The 15,303-nt window shown below is 51.4% G+C and overlaps 1 protein-coding gene across 3 annotated transcripts; it reads right to left on the bottom strand.

The window, feature by feature from the left end:
* Positions 1-1,768: 1,768 nt before the first annotated feature.
* On the bottom strand, positions 1,769-14,994 carry LOC138853581 (uncharacterized). 3 transcript variants are annotated; one of them, XR_011392751.1, is made up of 3 exons: positions 14,168-14,994; positions 2,351-3,920; positions 1,769-2,277 (listed from the first exon to the last, which is right to left on the bottom strand). XR_011392751.1 is itself a non-coding variant. In XM_070091071.1 (2 exons), exon 2 carries the CDS (start codon positions 3,913-3,915, stop codon positions 3,205-3,207), a length of 711 nt encoding a protein of 236 aa, XP_069947172.1. In that variant the 5' UTR covers positions 3,916-3,920; positions 14,168-14,994; the 3' UTR covers positions 1,769-3,204. The 3 variants fall into 3 exon arrangements, 2 of the variants coding, with proteins under 2 accessions (XP_069947172.1, XP_069947173.1); XM_070091071.1 differs by having other exon boundaries at positions 1,769-3,920; XM_070091072.1 differs by lacking the exon at positions 14,168-14,994 and adding an exon at positions 13,981-14,146 and having other exon boundaries at positions 1,769-3,920.
* Positions 14,995-15,303: the final 309 nt, after the last annotated feature.

Below are 15,303 nucleotides of genomic sequence, written 5' to 3'. Positions count from 1 at the left end.
GTGATGGTGAGTGTACTGGTACTGGTGAGTGTACTGGTGAGTGTACTGGTGATGGTGAGTGTACTGGTGATGGTGAGTGTACTGGTAATGGTGAGTGTACTGGTAATGGTGAGTGTACTGGTGATGGTGAGTGTACTGGTGATGGTGAGTGTACTGGTGATGGTGAGTGTCCTGGTGATGGTGAGTGTCCTGGTGATGGTGAGTGTACTGGTGATGGTGAGTGTACTGGTGATGGTGAGTGTACTGGTGGTGAGTGTACTGGTGATGGTGAGTGTACTGGTGATGGTGAGTGTACTGGTGATGGCGAGTGTACTGGTGATGGTGAGTGTACTGGTGAGTGTCCTGGTGATGGTGAGTGTACTGGTAATGGTGAGTTTACTGGTGATGGTGAGTGTACTGGTGATGGTGAGTGTACTGGTGATGGTGAGTGTCCTGGCGATGGTGAGTGTCCTGGTGATGGTGAGTGTCCTGGTGATGGTGAGTGTACTGGTAATGGTGAGTGTACTGGTGATGGTGAGTGTCCTGGTGATGGTGAGTGTACTGGTAATGGTGAGTGTCCTGGTGATGGTGAGTGTCCTGGTGATGGTGAGTGTCCTGGTGATGGTGAGTGTACTGGTGATGGTGAGTGTACTGGTGAGTGTACTGGTGATGGTGAGTGTACTGGTGATGGTGAGTGTACTGGTGATGGTGAGTGTACTGGTGATGGTGAGTGTACTGGTGATGGTGAGTGTACTGGTGAGTGTACTGGTGATGGTGAGTGTACTGGTGATGGTGAGTGTACTGGTGAGTGTACTGGTGATGGTGAGTGTACTGGTGAGTGTACTGGTGATGGTGAGTGTACTGGTGAGTGTACTGGTGATGGTGAATGTACTGGTGAGTGTACTGGTGACAGTACTGGTGATGGTGAGTGTACTGGTGACAGTACTGGTGATGGTGAGTGTACTGGTGATGGTGAGTGTACTGGTAATGGTGAGTTTACTGGTAATGGTGAGTGTACTGGTAATGGTGAGTGTACTGGTGATGGTGAGTGTACTGGTGATGGTGAGTGTACTGGTGATGGTGAGTGTACTGGTGATGGTGAGTGTACTGATGGTGAGTGTACTGGTACTGGTGAGTGTACTGGTGAGTGTACTGGTGATGGTGAGTGTACTGGTGATGGTGAGTGTACTGGTGATGGTGAGTGTACTGGTGATGGTGAGTGTATTGGTGATGGTGAGTGTACTGGTGATGGTGAGTGTACTGGTAATGGTGAGTGTACTGGTGATGGTGAGTGTACTGGTGATGGTGAGTGTACTGGTGATGGTGAGTGTACTGGTGATGGTGAGTGTACTGGTGATGGTGAGTGTACTGGTACTGGTGAGTGTACTGATGGTGAGTGTACTGGTGATGGTGAGTGTACTGGTGATGTTGAGTGTACTGGTACTGGTGAGTGTACTGGTACTGGTGAGTGTACTGGTGATGGTGAGTGTACTGGTGATGGTGAGTGTACTGGTGAGTGTACTGGTGATGGTGAGTGTACTGGTGATGGTGAGTGTACTGGTGAGTGTACTGGTGATGGTGAGTGTACTGGTGAGTGTACTGGTGATGGTGAGTGTACTGGTGATGGTGAGTGTACTGGTGATGGTGAGTGTACTGGTGAGTGTACTGGTGATGGTGAGTGTACTGGTGAGTGTACTGGTGATGGTGAGTGTACTGGTGAGTGTACTGGTGATGGTGAGTGTACTGGTGAGTGTACTGGTGACAGTACAATTATACAACTACATTGCTTAGTAAAAGAATTTATTTTGTTACAAATATATAATAAATGGCACAACCAGGAGAGTTGATAAACGAAATAATAATTATAATTGTCTTGTGACCTGGACAGTACTGTCTTGTGACCTGGACAGTACTGTCTTGTGACCTGGACAGTACTGTCTTGTGACCTGGACAGTACTGTCTTGTGACCTGGACAGTACTGTTTTGTGACCTGGACAGTACTGTTTTGTGACCTGGACAGTACTGTTTTGTGACCTGGACAGTACTGTTTTGTGACCTGGACAGTACTGTCTTGTGACCTGGACAGTACTGTCTTGTGACCTGGACAGTACTGTCTTGTGACCTGGACAGTACTGTCTTGTGACCTGGACAGTACTGTCTTGTGACCTGGACAGTACTGTCTTGTGACCTGGACAGTACTGTCTTGTGACCTGGACAGTACTGTCTTGTGACATGGACAATACTCTCTTGTGACCTGGACAGTACTCTCTTGTGACCTGGACAGTACTCTCTTGTGACCTGGACAGTACTCTCTTGTGACCTGGACAGTACTGGAAGTGACGGGAAGGTAGTGACAGTACTGTCTTGTGACCTGGACAGTACTGGAAGTGACGGGAAGGTAGTGACAGTACTGTCTTGTGACCTGGACAGTACTGGAAGTGACGGGAAGGTAGTGACAGTACTGTCTTACTCCCCGGGGTGACCTGAGATGAACTTTGACCTGTGTGACTCGTCTGCCTGATATATTGAACTCCTTGTGTTGAACTTCTGTAGCACAAGAGGATGACTCTCACTGGAGTCTCTGGTCATGTCATGACCCCCTCTCACTGGAGCCTCTGGTCATGTCATGACCCCCTCTCACTGGAGCCTCTGGTCATGTCATGACCCCCTCTCACTGGAGCCTCTGGTCATGTCATGACCCCCTCTCACTGGAGCCTCTGGTCATGTCATGACCCCCTCTCACTGGAGCCTCTGGTCATGTCATGACCCCCTCTCACTGGAGCCTCTGGTCATGTCATGACCCCCTCTCACTGGAGCCTCTGGTCATGTCATGACCCCCTCTCACTGGAGCCTCTGGTCATGTGTGATAGAAACCTTCCATTGGTATACCGGTTCTCGCAGATGTGAACTCGGGTAGGTTTCCCAGCGTACAGAACAAGAATGGGTCACCACCTTACTGTGTGTGTGTGTGTGTGTATGCACTGGTGGAATCACAGGATCACCAGCACACTTCTCTTCGAAGTAAAGGGGGGTTCCTTGATGCTGGTGAAGGGCTCGTGAACCAAGGACTTGAAGCTATCCTTCCCTTCTTATGATCAAACCTGATTACCTCCCATTCCCCTGGCGCTATGTCAGCTTTATGGGCACAGCGCTTCCGCGTGAACATAATCACCAGGGACACTCGAGTGTCGAGGAGAACTGGTCACAAGTACCATCCTCGTCTCTTCACTTCTTTCTAGTGGTCTTCTTTTTCTGTTTGAGGTTAGATATGGCACTCACAGAGCCAAAGAGAACCTTGGCTGTTACTTGTACTCTGGAAGGAGTGTACTCCTGCTGTTGTTGCCTGCTGCACTCGCTGTACTCGCTGCACTCTTCACTGTACCTAGGAGGGCTGCAGGTAGCGTCACTCTGTAGTCTTAGATCACTGTAGCGCTGCTGAGAGGAAGCAGCACCACTGTAGCCCTGCTGTTCAGGATATGTCCCTGCTGAGTAGTCACTGCTGTCGAGGTAGCTGTAGCCCAGCCTTCCCTGTAAGCTATCACTGTAGTCCTGCTCAACTGGTAGGCTTTCATTGTACCCCAGAGCTTCGCTATTTCTGTAACGTCCTCCTGGGATGTACTGAGACCTACTGGCCTGTAGGGGGTCGTAGTTTACTGTATGAGGGAGGTCGTTACTTCCCATTCCACTGACACCATAACGACTTCCCGTGTACTTGCTGTAGTCGTTGTTGTTGGTAGTGCCGTAGTAATAGTCCTGAAGAGGTTGTCCCTCCACACTGTGCCCGCTGGAAGAGTGGCTGTGGAAGACGCCGCTGGAGGAGCTGCCGTCCACACACTTGGAAGTATCTTCCTCCACCATACCGCTGCCATCCCTGCTGCTCTGCCACTCTCCGCTGCCACCAACGTCCTGCCATCCGCCGCCGCCGCCACCGTCCATCTGGACTGTGGAAATAGAGATGAATAAATTAATTTCTACCTTAAACTACCATGTCTGCGAGAGTAGATACTTAGCTCCTGTCTCCTCATCTGTTTAGAAGAATTTACTGAATGTAATTATAATGACAGTAATATAACAAAGTGATCAAAGTTCTTGTCTCCGTCAGACTTGAGAGAGACTTAGATATTATTATCCTAATAAAAGAAAAAGAGACTTAGAAAATTTGGACCAGCACAAGAACCACAATAAAAACTAAATATTTTATGGACTCAGCAGTTAGTAACATTGTGATCTAACATAACGGTGGATCTACGAGGGTGAAGCAAGTCAACGAACCAGCAAGGCTATGCATGTTATTTCCTCTTAAGTGAGTCAGGCGTAGCTATGATACAGGAATGAGAAGCTTGTGTAACATTTGGGTACCTTTGTGGACACGTTTAGCCAACCAGTGACTTTATTTATATACAGAGTAAGACGTGGAAGACGTGAAGAGGAAATTGAGGTTATCATTCCCTCAGTCTGGAGGAGTGTTCAGTCCACCAGCCTTGATAAAAGTATGGTTATCAAGACTGAGGGACTAATACCTCAAACTTCCTCTTCACATCTACCGTATTACTTTCCACTGGAATGATGAAGTCACTGGTTGCTGGAACTTTCCCACAGTAAAGACATAGTGTTGTACAAATTCACTCACCTCTAACTCGGTTTTCTAAACCACTGATATCACTGTAGAAATGATATATTATGGAGGTAAATACATTACGAAGTCTCCCCCAGGAGGTAAATGTTCCAGCTGGAGTTACTAACAATGAGAGGATAAGAGACGCGAGACAATGATCATCATCAACACAGTGAACATTATAACTGGTGAATAATGTGACACAAGTGTTAAACTCTGACACGTTATTAATACTTCACTCACTTAACAAGAAACTATTAGTAGTAGTAGTAATAGTAGTATTAGTAATATTATTATTATTAGTAGTAGTAGTATTAGTAGTAGTAGTAGTAATAATGGTAGTATTAGAAATAGTAGTAGTAGTGAAGAATTAGACACGTGTGCAACATCTGGGTATCTATTTGTAGACGTTTCGCCCTCCAGTGGCTTCATCAGTACAATACAAGGACATAATGTGAAGAATTATGTACAGAAGATGAGATAATCAGTGTCTGAGTGTTGTAGTTAGACAAGAACACCGTACGATGCTCTTCACTAACTATAACAAGTTAATGGTGGCTAAAGCTCCCGCTTCACACACGGAGGGCCCGGGTTCGATTCCCGGCGGGTGGAAACATTCGACACGTTTCCTTACACCTGTTGTCCTGTTCACCTAGCAGCAAATAGGTACCTGGGTGTTAGTCGACTGGTGTGGGTCGCATCCTGGGGGACAAGATTAAGGACCCCAATGGAAATAAGTTAGACAGTCCTCGATGACGCACTGACTTTCTTGGGTTATCCTGGGTGGCTAACCCTCCGGGGTTAAAAATCCGAACGAAATCTTATCTTATCTTATCTTACCATATAACCTCCACAGTGATACCACAACTGAGAAGCAAAGTTATGAATAAATACTGCCAGAACTGCAGGTCGTCTCTAGAAAAACACGACAGGATATTTAATTACAAGGTTAAACCTGGGATTGTAAGGTGATAGGGTTTGAATCCTATCCTTATAGTGATTGTTCAGGTGGTTCCTGAATGACAATTGTCTTCTCGCTTACAGTTGTAGAAGAGAGTTTGTTGTGATGTGAGAGAGAGAGTAGGGTAAGGTGATGAGGGAGGGAAGGGGGTGATAGGGGAGGCTACCTTAGTATCTAGGTATGAAGGTCAGGTAAGTAGGTGACCAGGTACTGTCACCACCTATCTTCACCTACTGTTAAGTAGGTGACCAGGCACTGTCACCCACCTATCTTCACCTACTGTTGTTCAACCTACTAACGGTGATGGTATCGCACTGTTAATAATGGTAGGACTATTGGAAATAAGTCACCTAACATCCAGGTGAACACTTGTTACCAATGATGATTGTTAAGTCTTGTAATTACACAGAGAAGGTTGGCCTTAGAGTAAGAATGGGGGGGTCAGTCCCCACTGGTGGATCTAGTTGGTCTTACAGCACGAGTGGGGAATCGGTCCCCACTGGTGGATGACCACTGGGATAACCTGGGTTAACTTCGGCAAGACTTGGGTTAATACCCACACAAGAGCAGGGTTAACACACATGACCTGATCCACACATACATGATCTATTCCACACACAAAAATGATCTATTCCACACACAAAAATGACCTCGTCACACACACACACACACACACACACACACACACACACACACACACACACACACACACATATGTAGCAACAAAATGCAAGGAGGCTGAGGAGAGGTTTGTACGCAAGGGTAACAGGAGTAATGAAAAAGCCAGGATGAGCCCATGGTTTACCCAAAGGTGCAGGGAGGCAAAAACCAAGTGTGCTAGGGAATGGAAGAAATATAGAAGGCAAAGGACCCAGGAGAATAAGGAGAACAGTCGTAGAGCCAGAAACGAATATGCACAGATAAGAAGGGAGGCCCAAAGACAATATGAAAATGACATAGCAGCGAAAGCCAAATCTGACCCGAAACTGTTGTACAGCCACATCAGGAGGAAAACAACAGTCAAGGACCAGGTAATCAGGCTAAGGAAGGAAGGAGGAGAGACAACAGGAAATGACCGTGAAGTATGTGAAGAACTCAACAAGAGATTCAAAGAAGTGTTCACAGAGGAGACAGAAGGGACTCCAGAAAGACGGAGAGGTGGGGCACACCACCAAGTGCTGGACACAGTGCACACAACCGAGGAAGAAGTGAAGAGGCTTCTGAGTGAGCTAGATACCTCAAAGGCAATGGGGCCAGATAACATCTCCCCATGGGTATTGAGAGAGGGAGCAGAGGCGCTATGTGTACCCCTAACAACAATATTCAATACATCTATCGAAACAGGGAGATTGCCTGAGGCATGGAAGACAGCAAATGTAGTCCCAATCTTTAAAAAAGGAGACAGACATGAAGCATTAAACTACAGACCAGTGTCACTGACATGTATAGTATGCAAAATCATGGAGAAGATTATCAGGAGAAGAGTGGTGGAACACCTAGAAAGGAATGATCTCATCAACAGCAGCCAGCATGGTTTCAGGGACGGGAAATCCTGTGTCACAAACCTACTGGAGTTCTATGACATGGTGACAGCAGTAAGACAAGAGAGAGAGGGGTGGGTGGATTGCATTTTCTTGGACTGCAAGAAGGCGTTTGACACAGTTCCGCACAAGAGATTGGTGCAAAAACTGGAGGACCAAGCAGGGATAACAGGGAAGGCACTACAATGGATCAGGGAATACTTGTCAGGAAGACAGCAGCGAGTCATGGTACGTGGCGAGGTGTCAGAGTGGGCACCTGTGACCAGCGGGGTCCCGCAGGGGTCAGTCCTAGGACCAGTGCTGTTTCTGGTATTTGTGAACGACATGACGGAAGGAATAGACTCTGAGGTGTCCCTGTTTGCAGATGACGTGAAGTTGATGAGAAGAATACACTCGATCGAAGACCAGGCAGAACTACAAAGGGATCTGGACAGGCTGCAGACCTGGTCCAGCAATTGGCTCCTGGAGTTCAATCCCACCAAGTGCAAAGTCATGAAGATTGGGGAAGGGCAAAGAAGGCCGCAGACGGAGTACAGTCTAGGGGGTCAGAGACTACAAACCTCACTCAAGGAAAAAGATCTTGGGGTGAGTATAACACCAGGCACATCTCCTGAAGTGCACATCAACCAAATAACTGCTGCAGCATATGGGCGCCTAGCAAACCTCAGAACAGCATTCCGACATCTTAATAAGGAATCGTTCAGGACCCTGTACACCGTATACGTTAGGCCCATATTGGAGTATGCGGCACCAGTTTGGAACCCACACCTAGCCAAGCACGTAAAGAAACTAGAGAAAGTGCAAAGGTTTGCAACAAGACTAGTCCCAGAGCTAAGAGGTATGTCCTACGAGGAGAGGTTAAGGGAAATCAACCTGACGACACTGGAGGACAGGAGAGATAGGGGGGACATGATAACGACATACAAAATACTGAGGGGAATTGACAAGGTGGACAAAGACAGGATGTTCCAGAGATTGGACACAGTAACAAGGGGACACAGTTGGAAGCTAAAGACACAGATGAATCACAGGGATGTTAGGAAGTATTTCTTCAGCCACAGAGTAGTCAGTAAGTGGAATAGTTTGGGAAGCGATGTAGTGGAGGCAGGATCCATACATAGCTTTAAGCAGAGGTATGATAAAGCTCACGGCTCGGGGAGAGTGACCTAGTAGCGATCAGTGAAGAGGCGGGGCCAGGAGCTCGGACTCGACCCCCGCAACCTCAACTAGGTGAGTACAACTAGGTGAGTACACACATACACTCGTAGCGACCAGTAAAGAGACTGGGCCAGGAGCTATGAATCGACCCCTGCAACCACAATTAAGCACACACACAACACTGCATTAATAATAATAATATCTTCATTTCTACCAGTACATGTACAAGGTATACAGACCATAGCTGACATCAATGACATATTACTATATAGAAAGTCCCTTGTTATGCTGAGCATTTCCCGCAAATTACGTCAGTTTTGTCCCAAGATGCGACCCACACCAGTCCACTAACACCCAGGTACCCATTTTATGCTGATGGGTGAATATAGACAACCGGTGTAAGGAAACACGCCCATGTTTCTACCCTCGCCGGGAGTCGAACCCGGACATCAGGGTGTGAAGCGAGAGCTTTTAGCCACCAGGCCACGAGCCACCATATGTCAATCTTCATAAAACAAATCCACGTTAGTCTTCAAGCATAATGAATGCTGAAGGCTCGATCCACCGTCCTGTGATAACCAGACAAACACACATAGAAGTCTCTGGGTGGTGACTGCCACATTATGTCTGGGTGACTGACCCCTGAGTGACTCTCGGGGTGACTGACCCCTGAGTGAGTCCCTCTCGAGGTGACTGACCCCTGAGTGAGTCCCTCTCGAGGTGACTGACCCCTGAGTGAGTCCCTCTCGAGGTGACTGACCCCTGAGTGAGTCCCTCTCGAGGTGACTGACCCCTGAGTGAGTCCCTCTCGAGGTGACTGACCCCTGAGTGAGTCCCTCTCGAGGTGACTGACCCCTGAGTGAGTCCCTCTCGAGGTGACTGACCCCTGAGTGAGTCCCTCTCGAGGTGACTGACCCCTGAGTGAGTCCCTCTCGAGGTGACTGACCCCTGAGTGAGTCCCTCTCGAGGTGACTGACCCCTGAGTGAGTCCCTCTCGAGGTGACTGACCCCTGAGTGAGTCCCTCTCGAGGTGACTGACCCCTGAGTGAGTCCCTCTCGAGGTGACTGACCCCTGAGTGAGTCCCTCTCGAGGTGACTGACCCCTGAGTGAGTCCCTCTCGAGGTGACTGACCCCTGAGTGAGTCCCTCTCGAGGTGACTGACCCCTGAGTGAGTCCCTCTCGAGGTGACTGACTCCTGAGTGAGTCCCTCTCGAGGTGACTGACTCCTGAGTGAGTCTCTCTCGAGGTGACTGACCCCTGAGTGACTCTCGAGGTGACTGACCCCTGAGTGAGACCCTCTCGAGGTGACTGACCCCTGAGTGAGTCCCTCTCGAGGTGAATGGCCCCTGAGTGAGTCCCTCTCGAGGTGACTGACCCCTGAGTGCGTCTCTCTTGGGGTGACTGACCCCTGAGTGAGTCTCTCTTGGGGTGACTGACCCCTGAGTGTCTCGGGGTGACTGACCCCTGAGTGAGTCTCTCTCGGGGTGACTGACTCCTGAGTGTCTCGGGGTGACTGACACCTGAGTGAGTGTCTCGGGGTGACTGACACCTGAGTGAGTGTCTCAGGGTGACTGACCCATGAGTGATTGTCTCCGGGTGACTGACCCATGAGTGATTGTCTCCGGGTGACTGACCCCTGAGTGATTGTCTCGGGGTGACTGACCCCTGAGTGATTGTCTCGGGGTGACTGACCCCTGAGTGATTGTCTCGGGGTGACTGACCCCTGAGTGAGTGTCTCGGGGTGACTGACCCCTGAGTGAGTGTCTCGGGGTGACTGACCCCTGAGTGAGTGTCTCGGGGTGACTGACCCCTGAGTGAGTGTCTCGGGGTGACTGACCCCTGAGTGAGTGTCTCGGGGTGACTGACCCCTGAGTGAGTGTCTCGGGGTGACTGACCCCTGAGTGAGTGTCTCGGGGTGACTGACCCCTGAGTGAGTGTCTCGGGGTGACTGACCCCTGAGTGAGTGTCTCGGGGTGACTGACCCCTGAGTGAGTGTCTCGGGGTGACTGACCCCTGAGTGAGTGTCTCGGGGTGACTGACCCCTGAGTGAGTGTCTCGGGGTGACTGACCCCTGAGTGAGTGTCTCGGGGTGACTGACCCCTGAGTGAGTGTCTCGGGGTGACTGACCCCTGAGTGAGTGTCTCGGGGTGACTGACCCATGAGTGAGTGTCTCGGGGTGACTGACCCCTTAGTGAGTGTCTCGGGGTGACTGACCCATGAGTGAGTGTCTCGGGGTGACTGACCCCTGAGTGAGTGTCTCGGGGTGACTGACCCCTGAGTGAGTGTCTCGGGGTGACTGACCCATGAGTGAGTGTCTCGGGGTGACTGACCCCTGAGTGAGTGTCTCGGGGTGACTGACCCCTGAGTGAGTGTCTCGGGGTGACTGACCCCTGAGTGAGTGTCTCGGGGTGACTGACCCCTGAGTGAGTGTCTCGGGGTGACTGACCCCTGAGTGAGTGTCTCGGGATGACTGACCCCTGAGTGAGTGTCTCGGGGTGACTGACCCCTGAGTGAGTGTCTCGGGGTGACTGACCCCTGAGTGAGTGTCTCGGGGTGACTGACCCCAGAGTGAGTGTCTCGGGGTGACTGACCCCTGAGTGAGTGTCTCGGGGTGACTGACCCCTGAGTGAGTGTCTCGGGGTGACTGACCCCTGAGTGAGTGTCTCGGGGTGACTGACCCCTGAGTGAGTGTCTCGGGGTGACTGACCCATGAGTGAGTGTCTCGGGGTGACTGACCCATGAGTGAGTGTCTCGGGGTGACTGACCCCTGAGTGAGTGTCTCGGGGTGACTGACCCCTGAGTGAGTGTCTCGGGGTGACTGACCCCTGAGTGAGTGTCTCGGGGTGACTGACCCCTGAGTGAGTGTCTCGGGGTGACTGACCCCTGAGTGAGTGTCTCGGGGTGACTGACCCATGAGTGAGTGTCTCGGGGTGACTGACCCCTGAGTGAGTGTCTCGGGGTGACTGACCCCTGAGTGAGTGTCTCGGGGTGACTGACCCATGAGTGAGTGTCTCGGGGTGACTGACCCATGAGTGAGTGTCTCGGGGTGACTGACCCCTGAGTGAGTGTCTCGGGGTGACTGACCCCTGAGTGAGTGTCTCGGGGTGACTGACCCCTGAGTGAGTGTCTCGGGGTGACTGACCCCTGAGTGAGTGTCTCGGGGTGACTGACCCCTGAGTGAGTGTCTCGGGGTGACTGACCCCTGAGTGAGTGTCTCGGGGTGACTGACCCCTGAGTGAGTGTCTCGGGGTGACTGACCCCTGAGTGAGTGTCTCGGGGTGACTGACCCCTGAGTGAGTGTCTCGGGGTGACTGACCCCTGAGTGAGTGTCTCGGGGTGACTGACCCATGAGTGAGTGTCTCGGGGTGACTGACCCCTGAGTGAGTGTCTCTGGGTGACTGACCCCTGAGTGAGTGTCTCGGGGTGACTGACCCCTGAGTGAGTGTCTCGGGGTGACTGACCCCTGAGTGAGTGTCTCGGGGTGACTGACCCATGAGTGAATGTCTCGGGGTGACTGACCCCTGAGTGAGTGTCTCGGGGTGACTGACCCATGAGTGAGTGTCTCGGGGTGACTGACCCCTGAGTGAGTGTCTCGGGGTGACTGACCCCTAAGTGAGTGTCTCGGGGTGACTGACCCATGAGTGAGTGTCTCGGGGTGACTGACCCCTGAGTGAGTGTCTCGGGGTGACTGACCCCTGAGTGAGTGTCTCGGGGTGACTGACCCCTGAGTGAGTGTCTCGGGGTGACTGACCCCTGAGTGAGTGTCTCGGGGTGACTGACCCCTGAGTGAGTGTCTCGGGGTGACTGACCCCTGAGTGAGTGTCTCGGGGTGACTGACCCCTGAGTGAGTGTCTCGGGGTGACTGACCCCTGAGTGAGTGTCTCGGGGTGACTGACCCCTGAGTGAGTGTCTCGGGGTGACTGACCCCTGAGTGAGTGTCTCGGGGTGACTGACCCATGAGTGAGTGTCTCGGGGTGACTGACCCCTAAGTGAGTGTCTCGGGGTGACTGACCCATGAGTGAGTGTCTCGGGGTGACTGACCCCTGAGTGAGTGTCTCGGGGTGACTGACCCCTGAGTGAGTGTCTCGGGGTGACTGACCCATGAGTGAGTGTCTCGGGGTGACTGACCCCTGAGTGAGTGTCTCGGGGTGACTGACCCCTGAGTGAGTGTCTCGGGGTGACTGACCCCTGAGTGAGTGTCTCGGGGTGACTGACCCCTGAGTGAGTGTCTCGGGGTGACTGACCCCTGAGTGAGTGTCTCGGGATGACTGACCCCTGAGTGAGTGTCTCGGGGTGACTGACCCCTGAGTGAGTGTCTCGGGGTGACTGACCCCTGAGTGAGTGTCTCGGGGTGACTGACCCCTGAGTGAGTGTCTCGGGGTGACTGACCCCTGAGTGAGTGTCTCGGGGTGACTGACCCCTGAGTGAGTGTCTCGGGGTGACTGACCCCTGAGTGAGTGTCTCGGGGTGACTGACCCCTGAGTGAGTGTCTCGGGGTGACTGACCCATGAGTGAGTGTCTCGGGGTGACTGACCCATGAGTGAGTGTCTCGGGGTGACTGACCCCTGAGTGAGTGTCTCGGGGTGACTGACCCCTGAGTGAGTGTCTCGGGGTGACTGACCCCTGAGTGAGTGTCTCGGGGTGACTGACCCCTGAGTGAGTGTCTCGGGGTGACTGACCCCTGAGTGAGTGTCTCGGGGTGACTGACCCATGAGTGAGTGTCTCGGGGTGACTGACCCCTGAGTGAGTGTCTCGGGGTGACTGACCCCTGAGTGAGTGTCTCGGGGTGACTGACCCCTGAGTGAGTGTCTCGGGGTGACTGACCCCTAAGTGAGTGTCTCGGGGTGACTGACCCATGAGTGAGTGTCTCGGGGTGACTGACCCCTGAGTGAGTGTCTCGGGGTGACTGACCCCTGAGTGAGTGTCTCGGGGTGACTGACCCCTGAGTGAGTGTCTCGGGGTGACTGACCCCTGAGTGAGTGTCTCGGGGTGACTGACCCCTGAGTGAGTGTCTCGGGGTGACTGACCCCTGAGTGAGTGTCTCGGGGTGACTGACCCCTGAGTGAGTGTCTCGGGGTGACTGACCCCTGAGTGAGTGTCTCGGGGTGACTGACCCCTGAGTGAGTGTCTCGGGGTGACTGACCCCTGAGTGAGTGTCTCGGGGTGACTGACCCCTGAGTGAGTGTCTCGGGGTGACTGACCCATGAGTGAGTGTCTCGGGGTGACTGACCCATGAGTGAGTGTCTCGGGGTGACTGACCCCTGAGTGAGTGTCTCGGGGTGACTGACCCCTGAGTGAGTGTCTCGGGGTGACTGACCCCTGAGTGAGTGTCTCGGGGTGACTGACCCCTGAGTGAGTCACACACACATAACATTAAAACAGTTCATCAAGCTTCATGAACACGGCACTGTTCACTGTTCACTCACTGTCACGTCACGTACGCGAACAATAATTACAGAGAACATCATGACGCGAGAGCATGATAAGTCAGTCGTTCGTAAAGTTAATACACAGCTTCCGTCTCCACTTGTGCACGACTGATGCCTAGCAACTGACTACTAAGGTAGTAATACTAGTGTATGCTTGTAATAAGATAGTGTTACTGGTGTTAGTAGTAAGATAGTATTACTGGTGTTTGTTAGAGTATTTTCCGTGGATGGTGAAGTCATAAGCAGGTGGATGCAGTAGTTGATGGATACAGCAGCAATATGTGGGTGCTACCTACCTTAATTAAGCAGGTGTAGGTGACAGCGATGTCAGGTGACTGAAGTCATGTGTCATAGTACTGAGTTTTTTGTGCGCTGCGCTAAAATACCATGAATATTTTACTAATACAGCACTTAATACAACACTAATACAACACTTGATACAACACAACACTTGATACAACACCATATCAACAGTGGACTTACCGGTGTTGTGAAGAGAGAAAGTTGGAGAAGGTAGCTCAGGAGGTCGCTGAAGAGTAAGACTGTGTGTTGATGTGTGTCGCCTCCTCCTCTTTCTCTTCTTTGTCCTCCTCTTCTTCTTCTTCCTCCTCCTCCTCCTTCCTCTCTTCTTCCACTTGACGTGCTTGCTAACACAGATCTCAGCTTGCTGCTCTCGTGTGTACCATTATTACACAGGGTCTCTTTAAACGTTAGCGAGATCATTCGGTGAGTTAACGAGTCATTGACCATCAGCTGTCAACATTAGTCTCTGCTGTTTTGCTGCTGCTGTTGTTGCTGCTGCTGCTGTTGTTGCTGCTGCTGTTGTAGCTGCTGTTGTTGCTTGTGTCGTCAAGGTGTGAATGGTCGGCTCCGTCACGGCTGGGGTCATTACCGCCTTTCGATAAGAGCCGGTAATTGTTTCCGCAATAAGCAACTTTGTGTCGCCAGGTTGTCCACCACGACCGGTGGCGATAGGCTTCCTGTCACGGTCTTGTCACACTTACTGATTATGCCACAGGAGAGACATAAGAGTAGTGGAGCACTGTGAGTGGCCCTCCAGTGAGTAGGTACACGCTAGACTTTCCCAGAATGAGGAAAGCCAGAGAGGATCATCATCAATGATGAATATAGAACAATTCCGGAGTATCAAGATTCGGGAAGTATCCGTGAGGGAGGGAAGGAGGGGGAGAGAATGTGTGTGAGAGAAAGAGAGAGAGAGAGAGAGAGGTAGAAGACCTTGCTCCGTGGACCTTAGCAGCTAAGGATGAGTGCTCAACTGGACCTAAACTGACAGTGACTGGGAGACAGCACCATCCAGACCCCAGACCAACCCAGGCGAGAGTTGCTTATTACAACTACCACGATGGGTGAGTGGGTTTAGTGTGGGTGGTACTCGCTTAGTTGTGGTTGCAGGAGTCGAGTCACAGCTCCTGGCCCCGCCTCTTCACTGGCCGCTACTGGGTCACTCTTCCCGCTGCATGAACTTTATCATACCTATTCTTAAAGCTATGTATGGATCCTGCCTCCACTACATCGCTTCCCAAACTATTCCACTTCCTGACAACTCTGTGGTTGAAGAAATACTTCCTAACATCCCTGTGATTCATCTGTGTCTTCAG

Source organism: Cherax quadricarinatus, chromosome 34 (assembly GCF_038502225.1).
Source record: "Cherax quadricarinatus isolate ZL_2023a chromosome 34, ASM3850222v1, whole genome shotgun sequence".
In the NCBI taxonomy this organism is placed as follows: domain Eukaryota; kingdom Metazoa; phylum Arthropoda; class Malacostraca; order Decapoda; family Parastacidae; genus Cherax; species Cherax quadricarinatus.
Note: the sequence above shows the minus strand (reverse complement) of the source record. Positions and strands in the feature narration are given on the sequence as shown.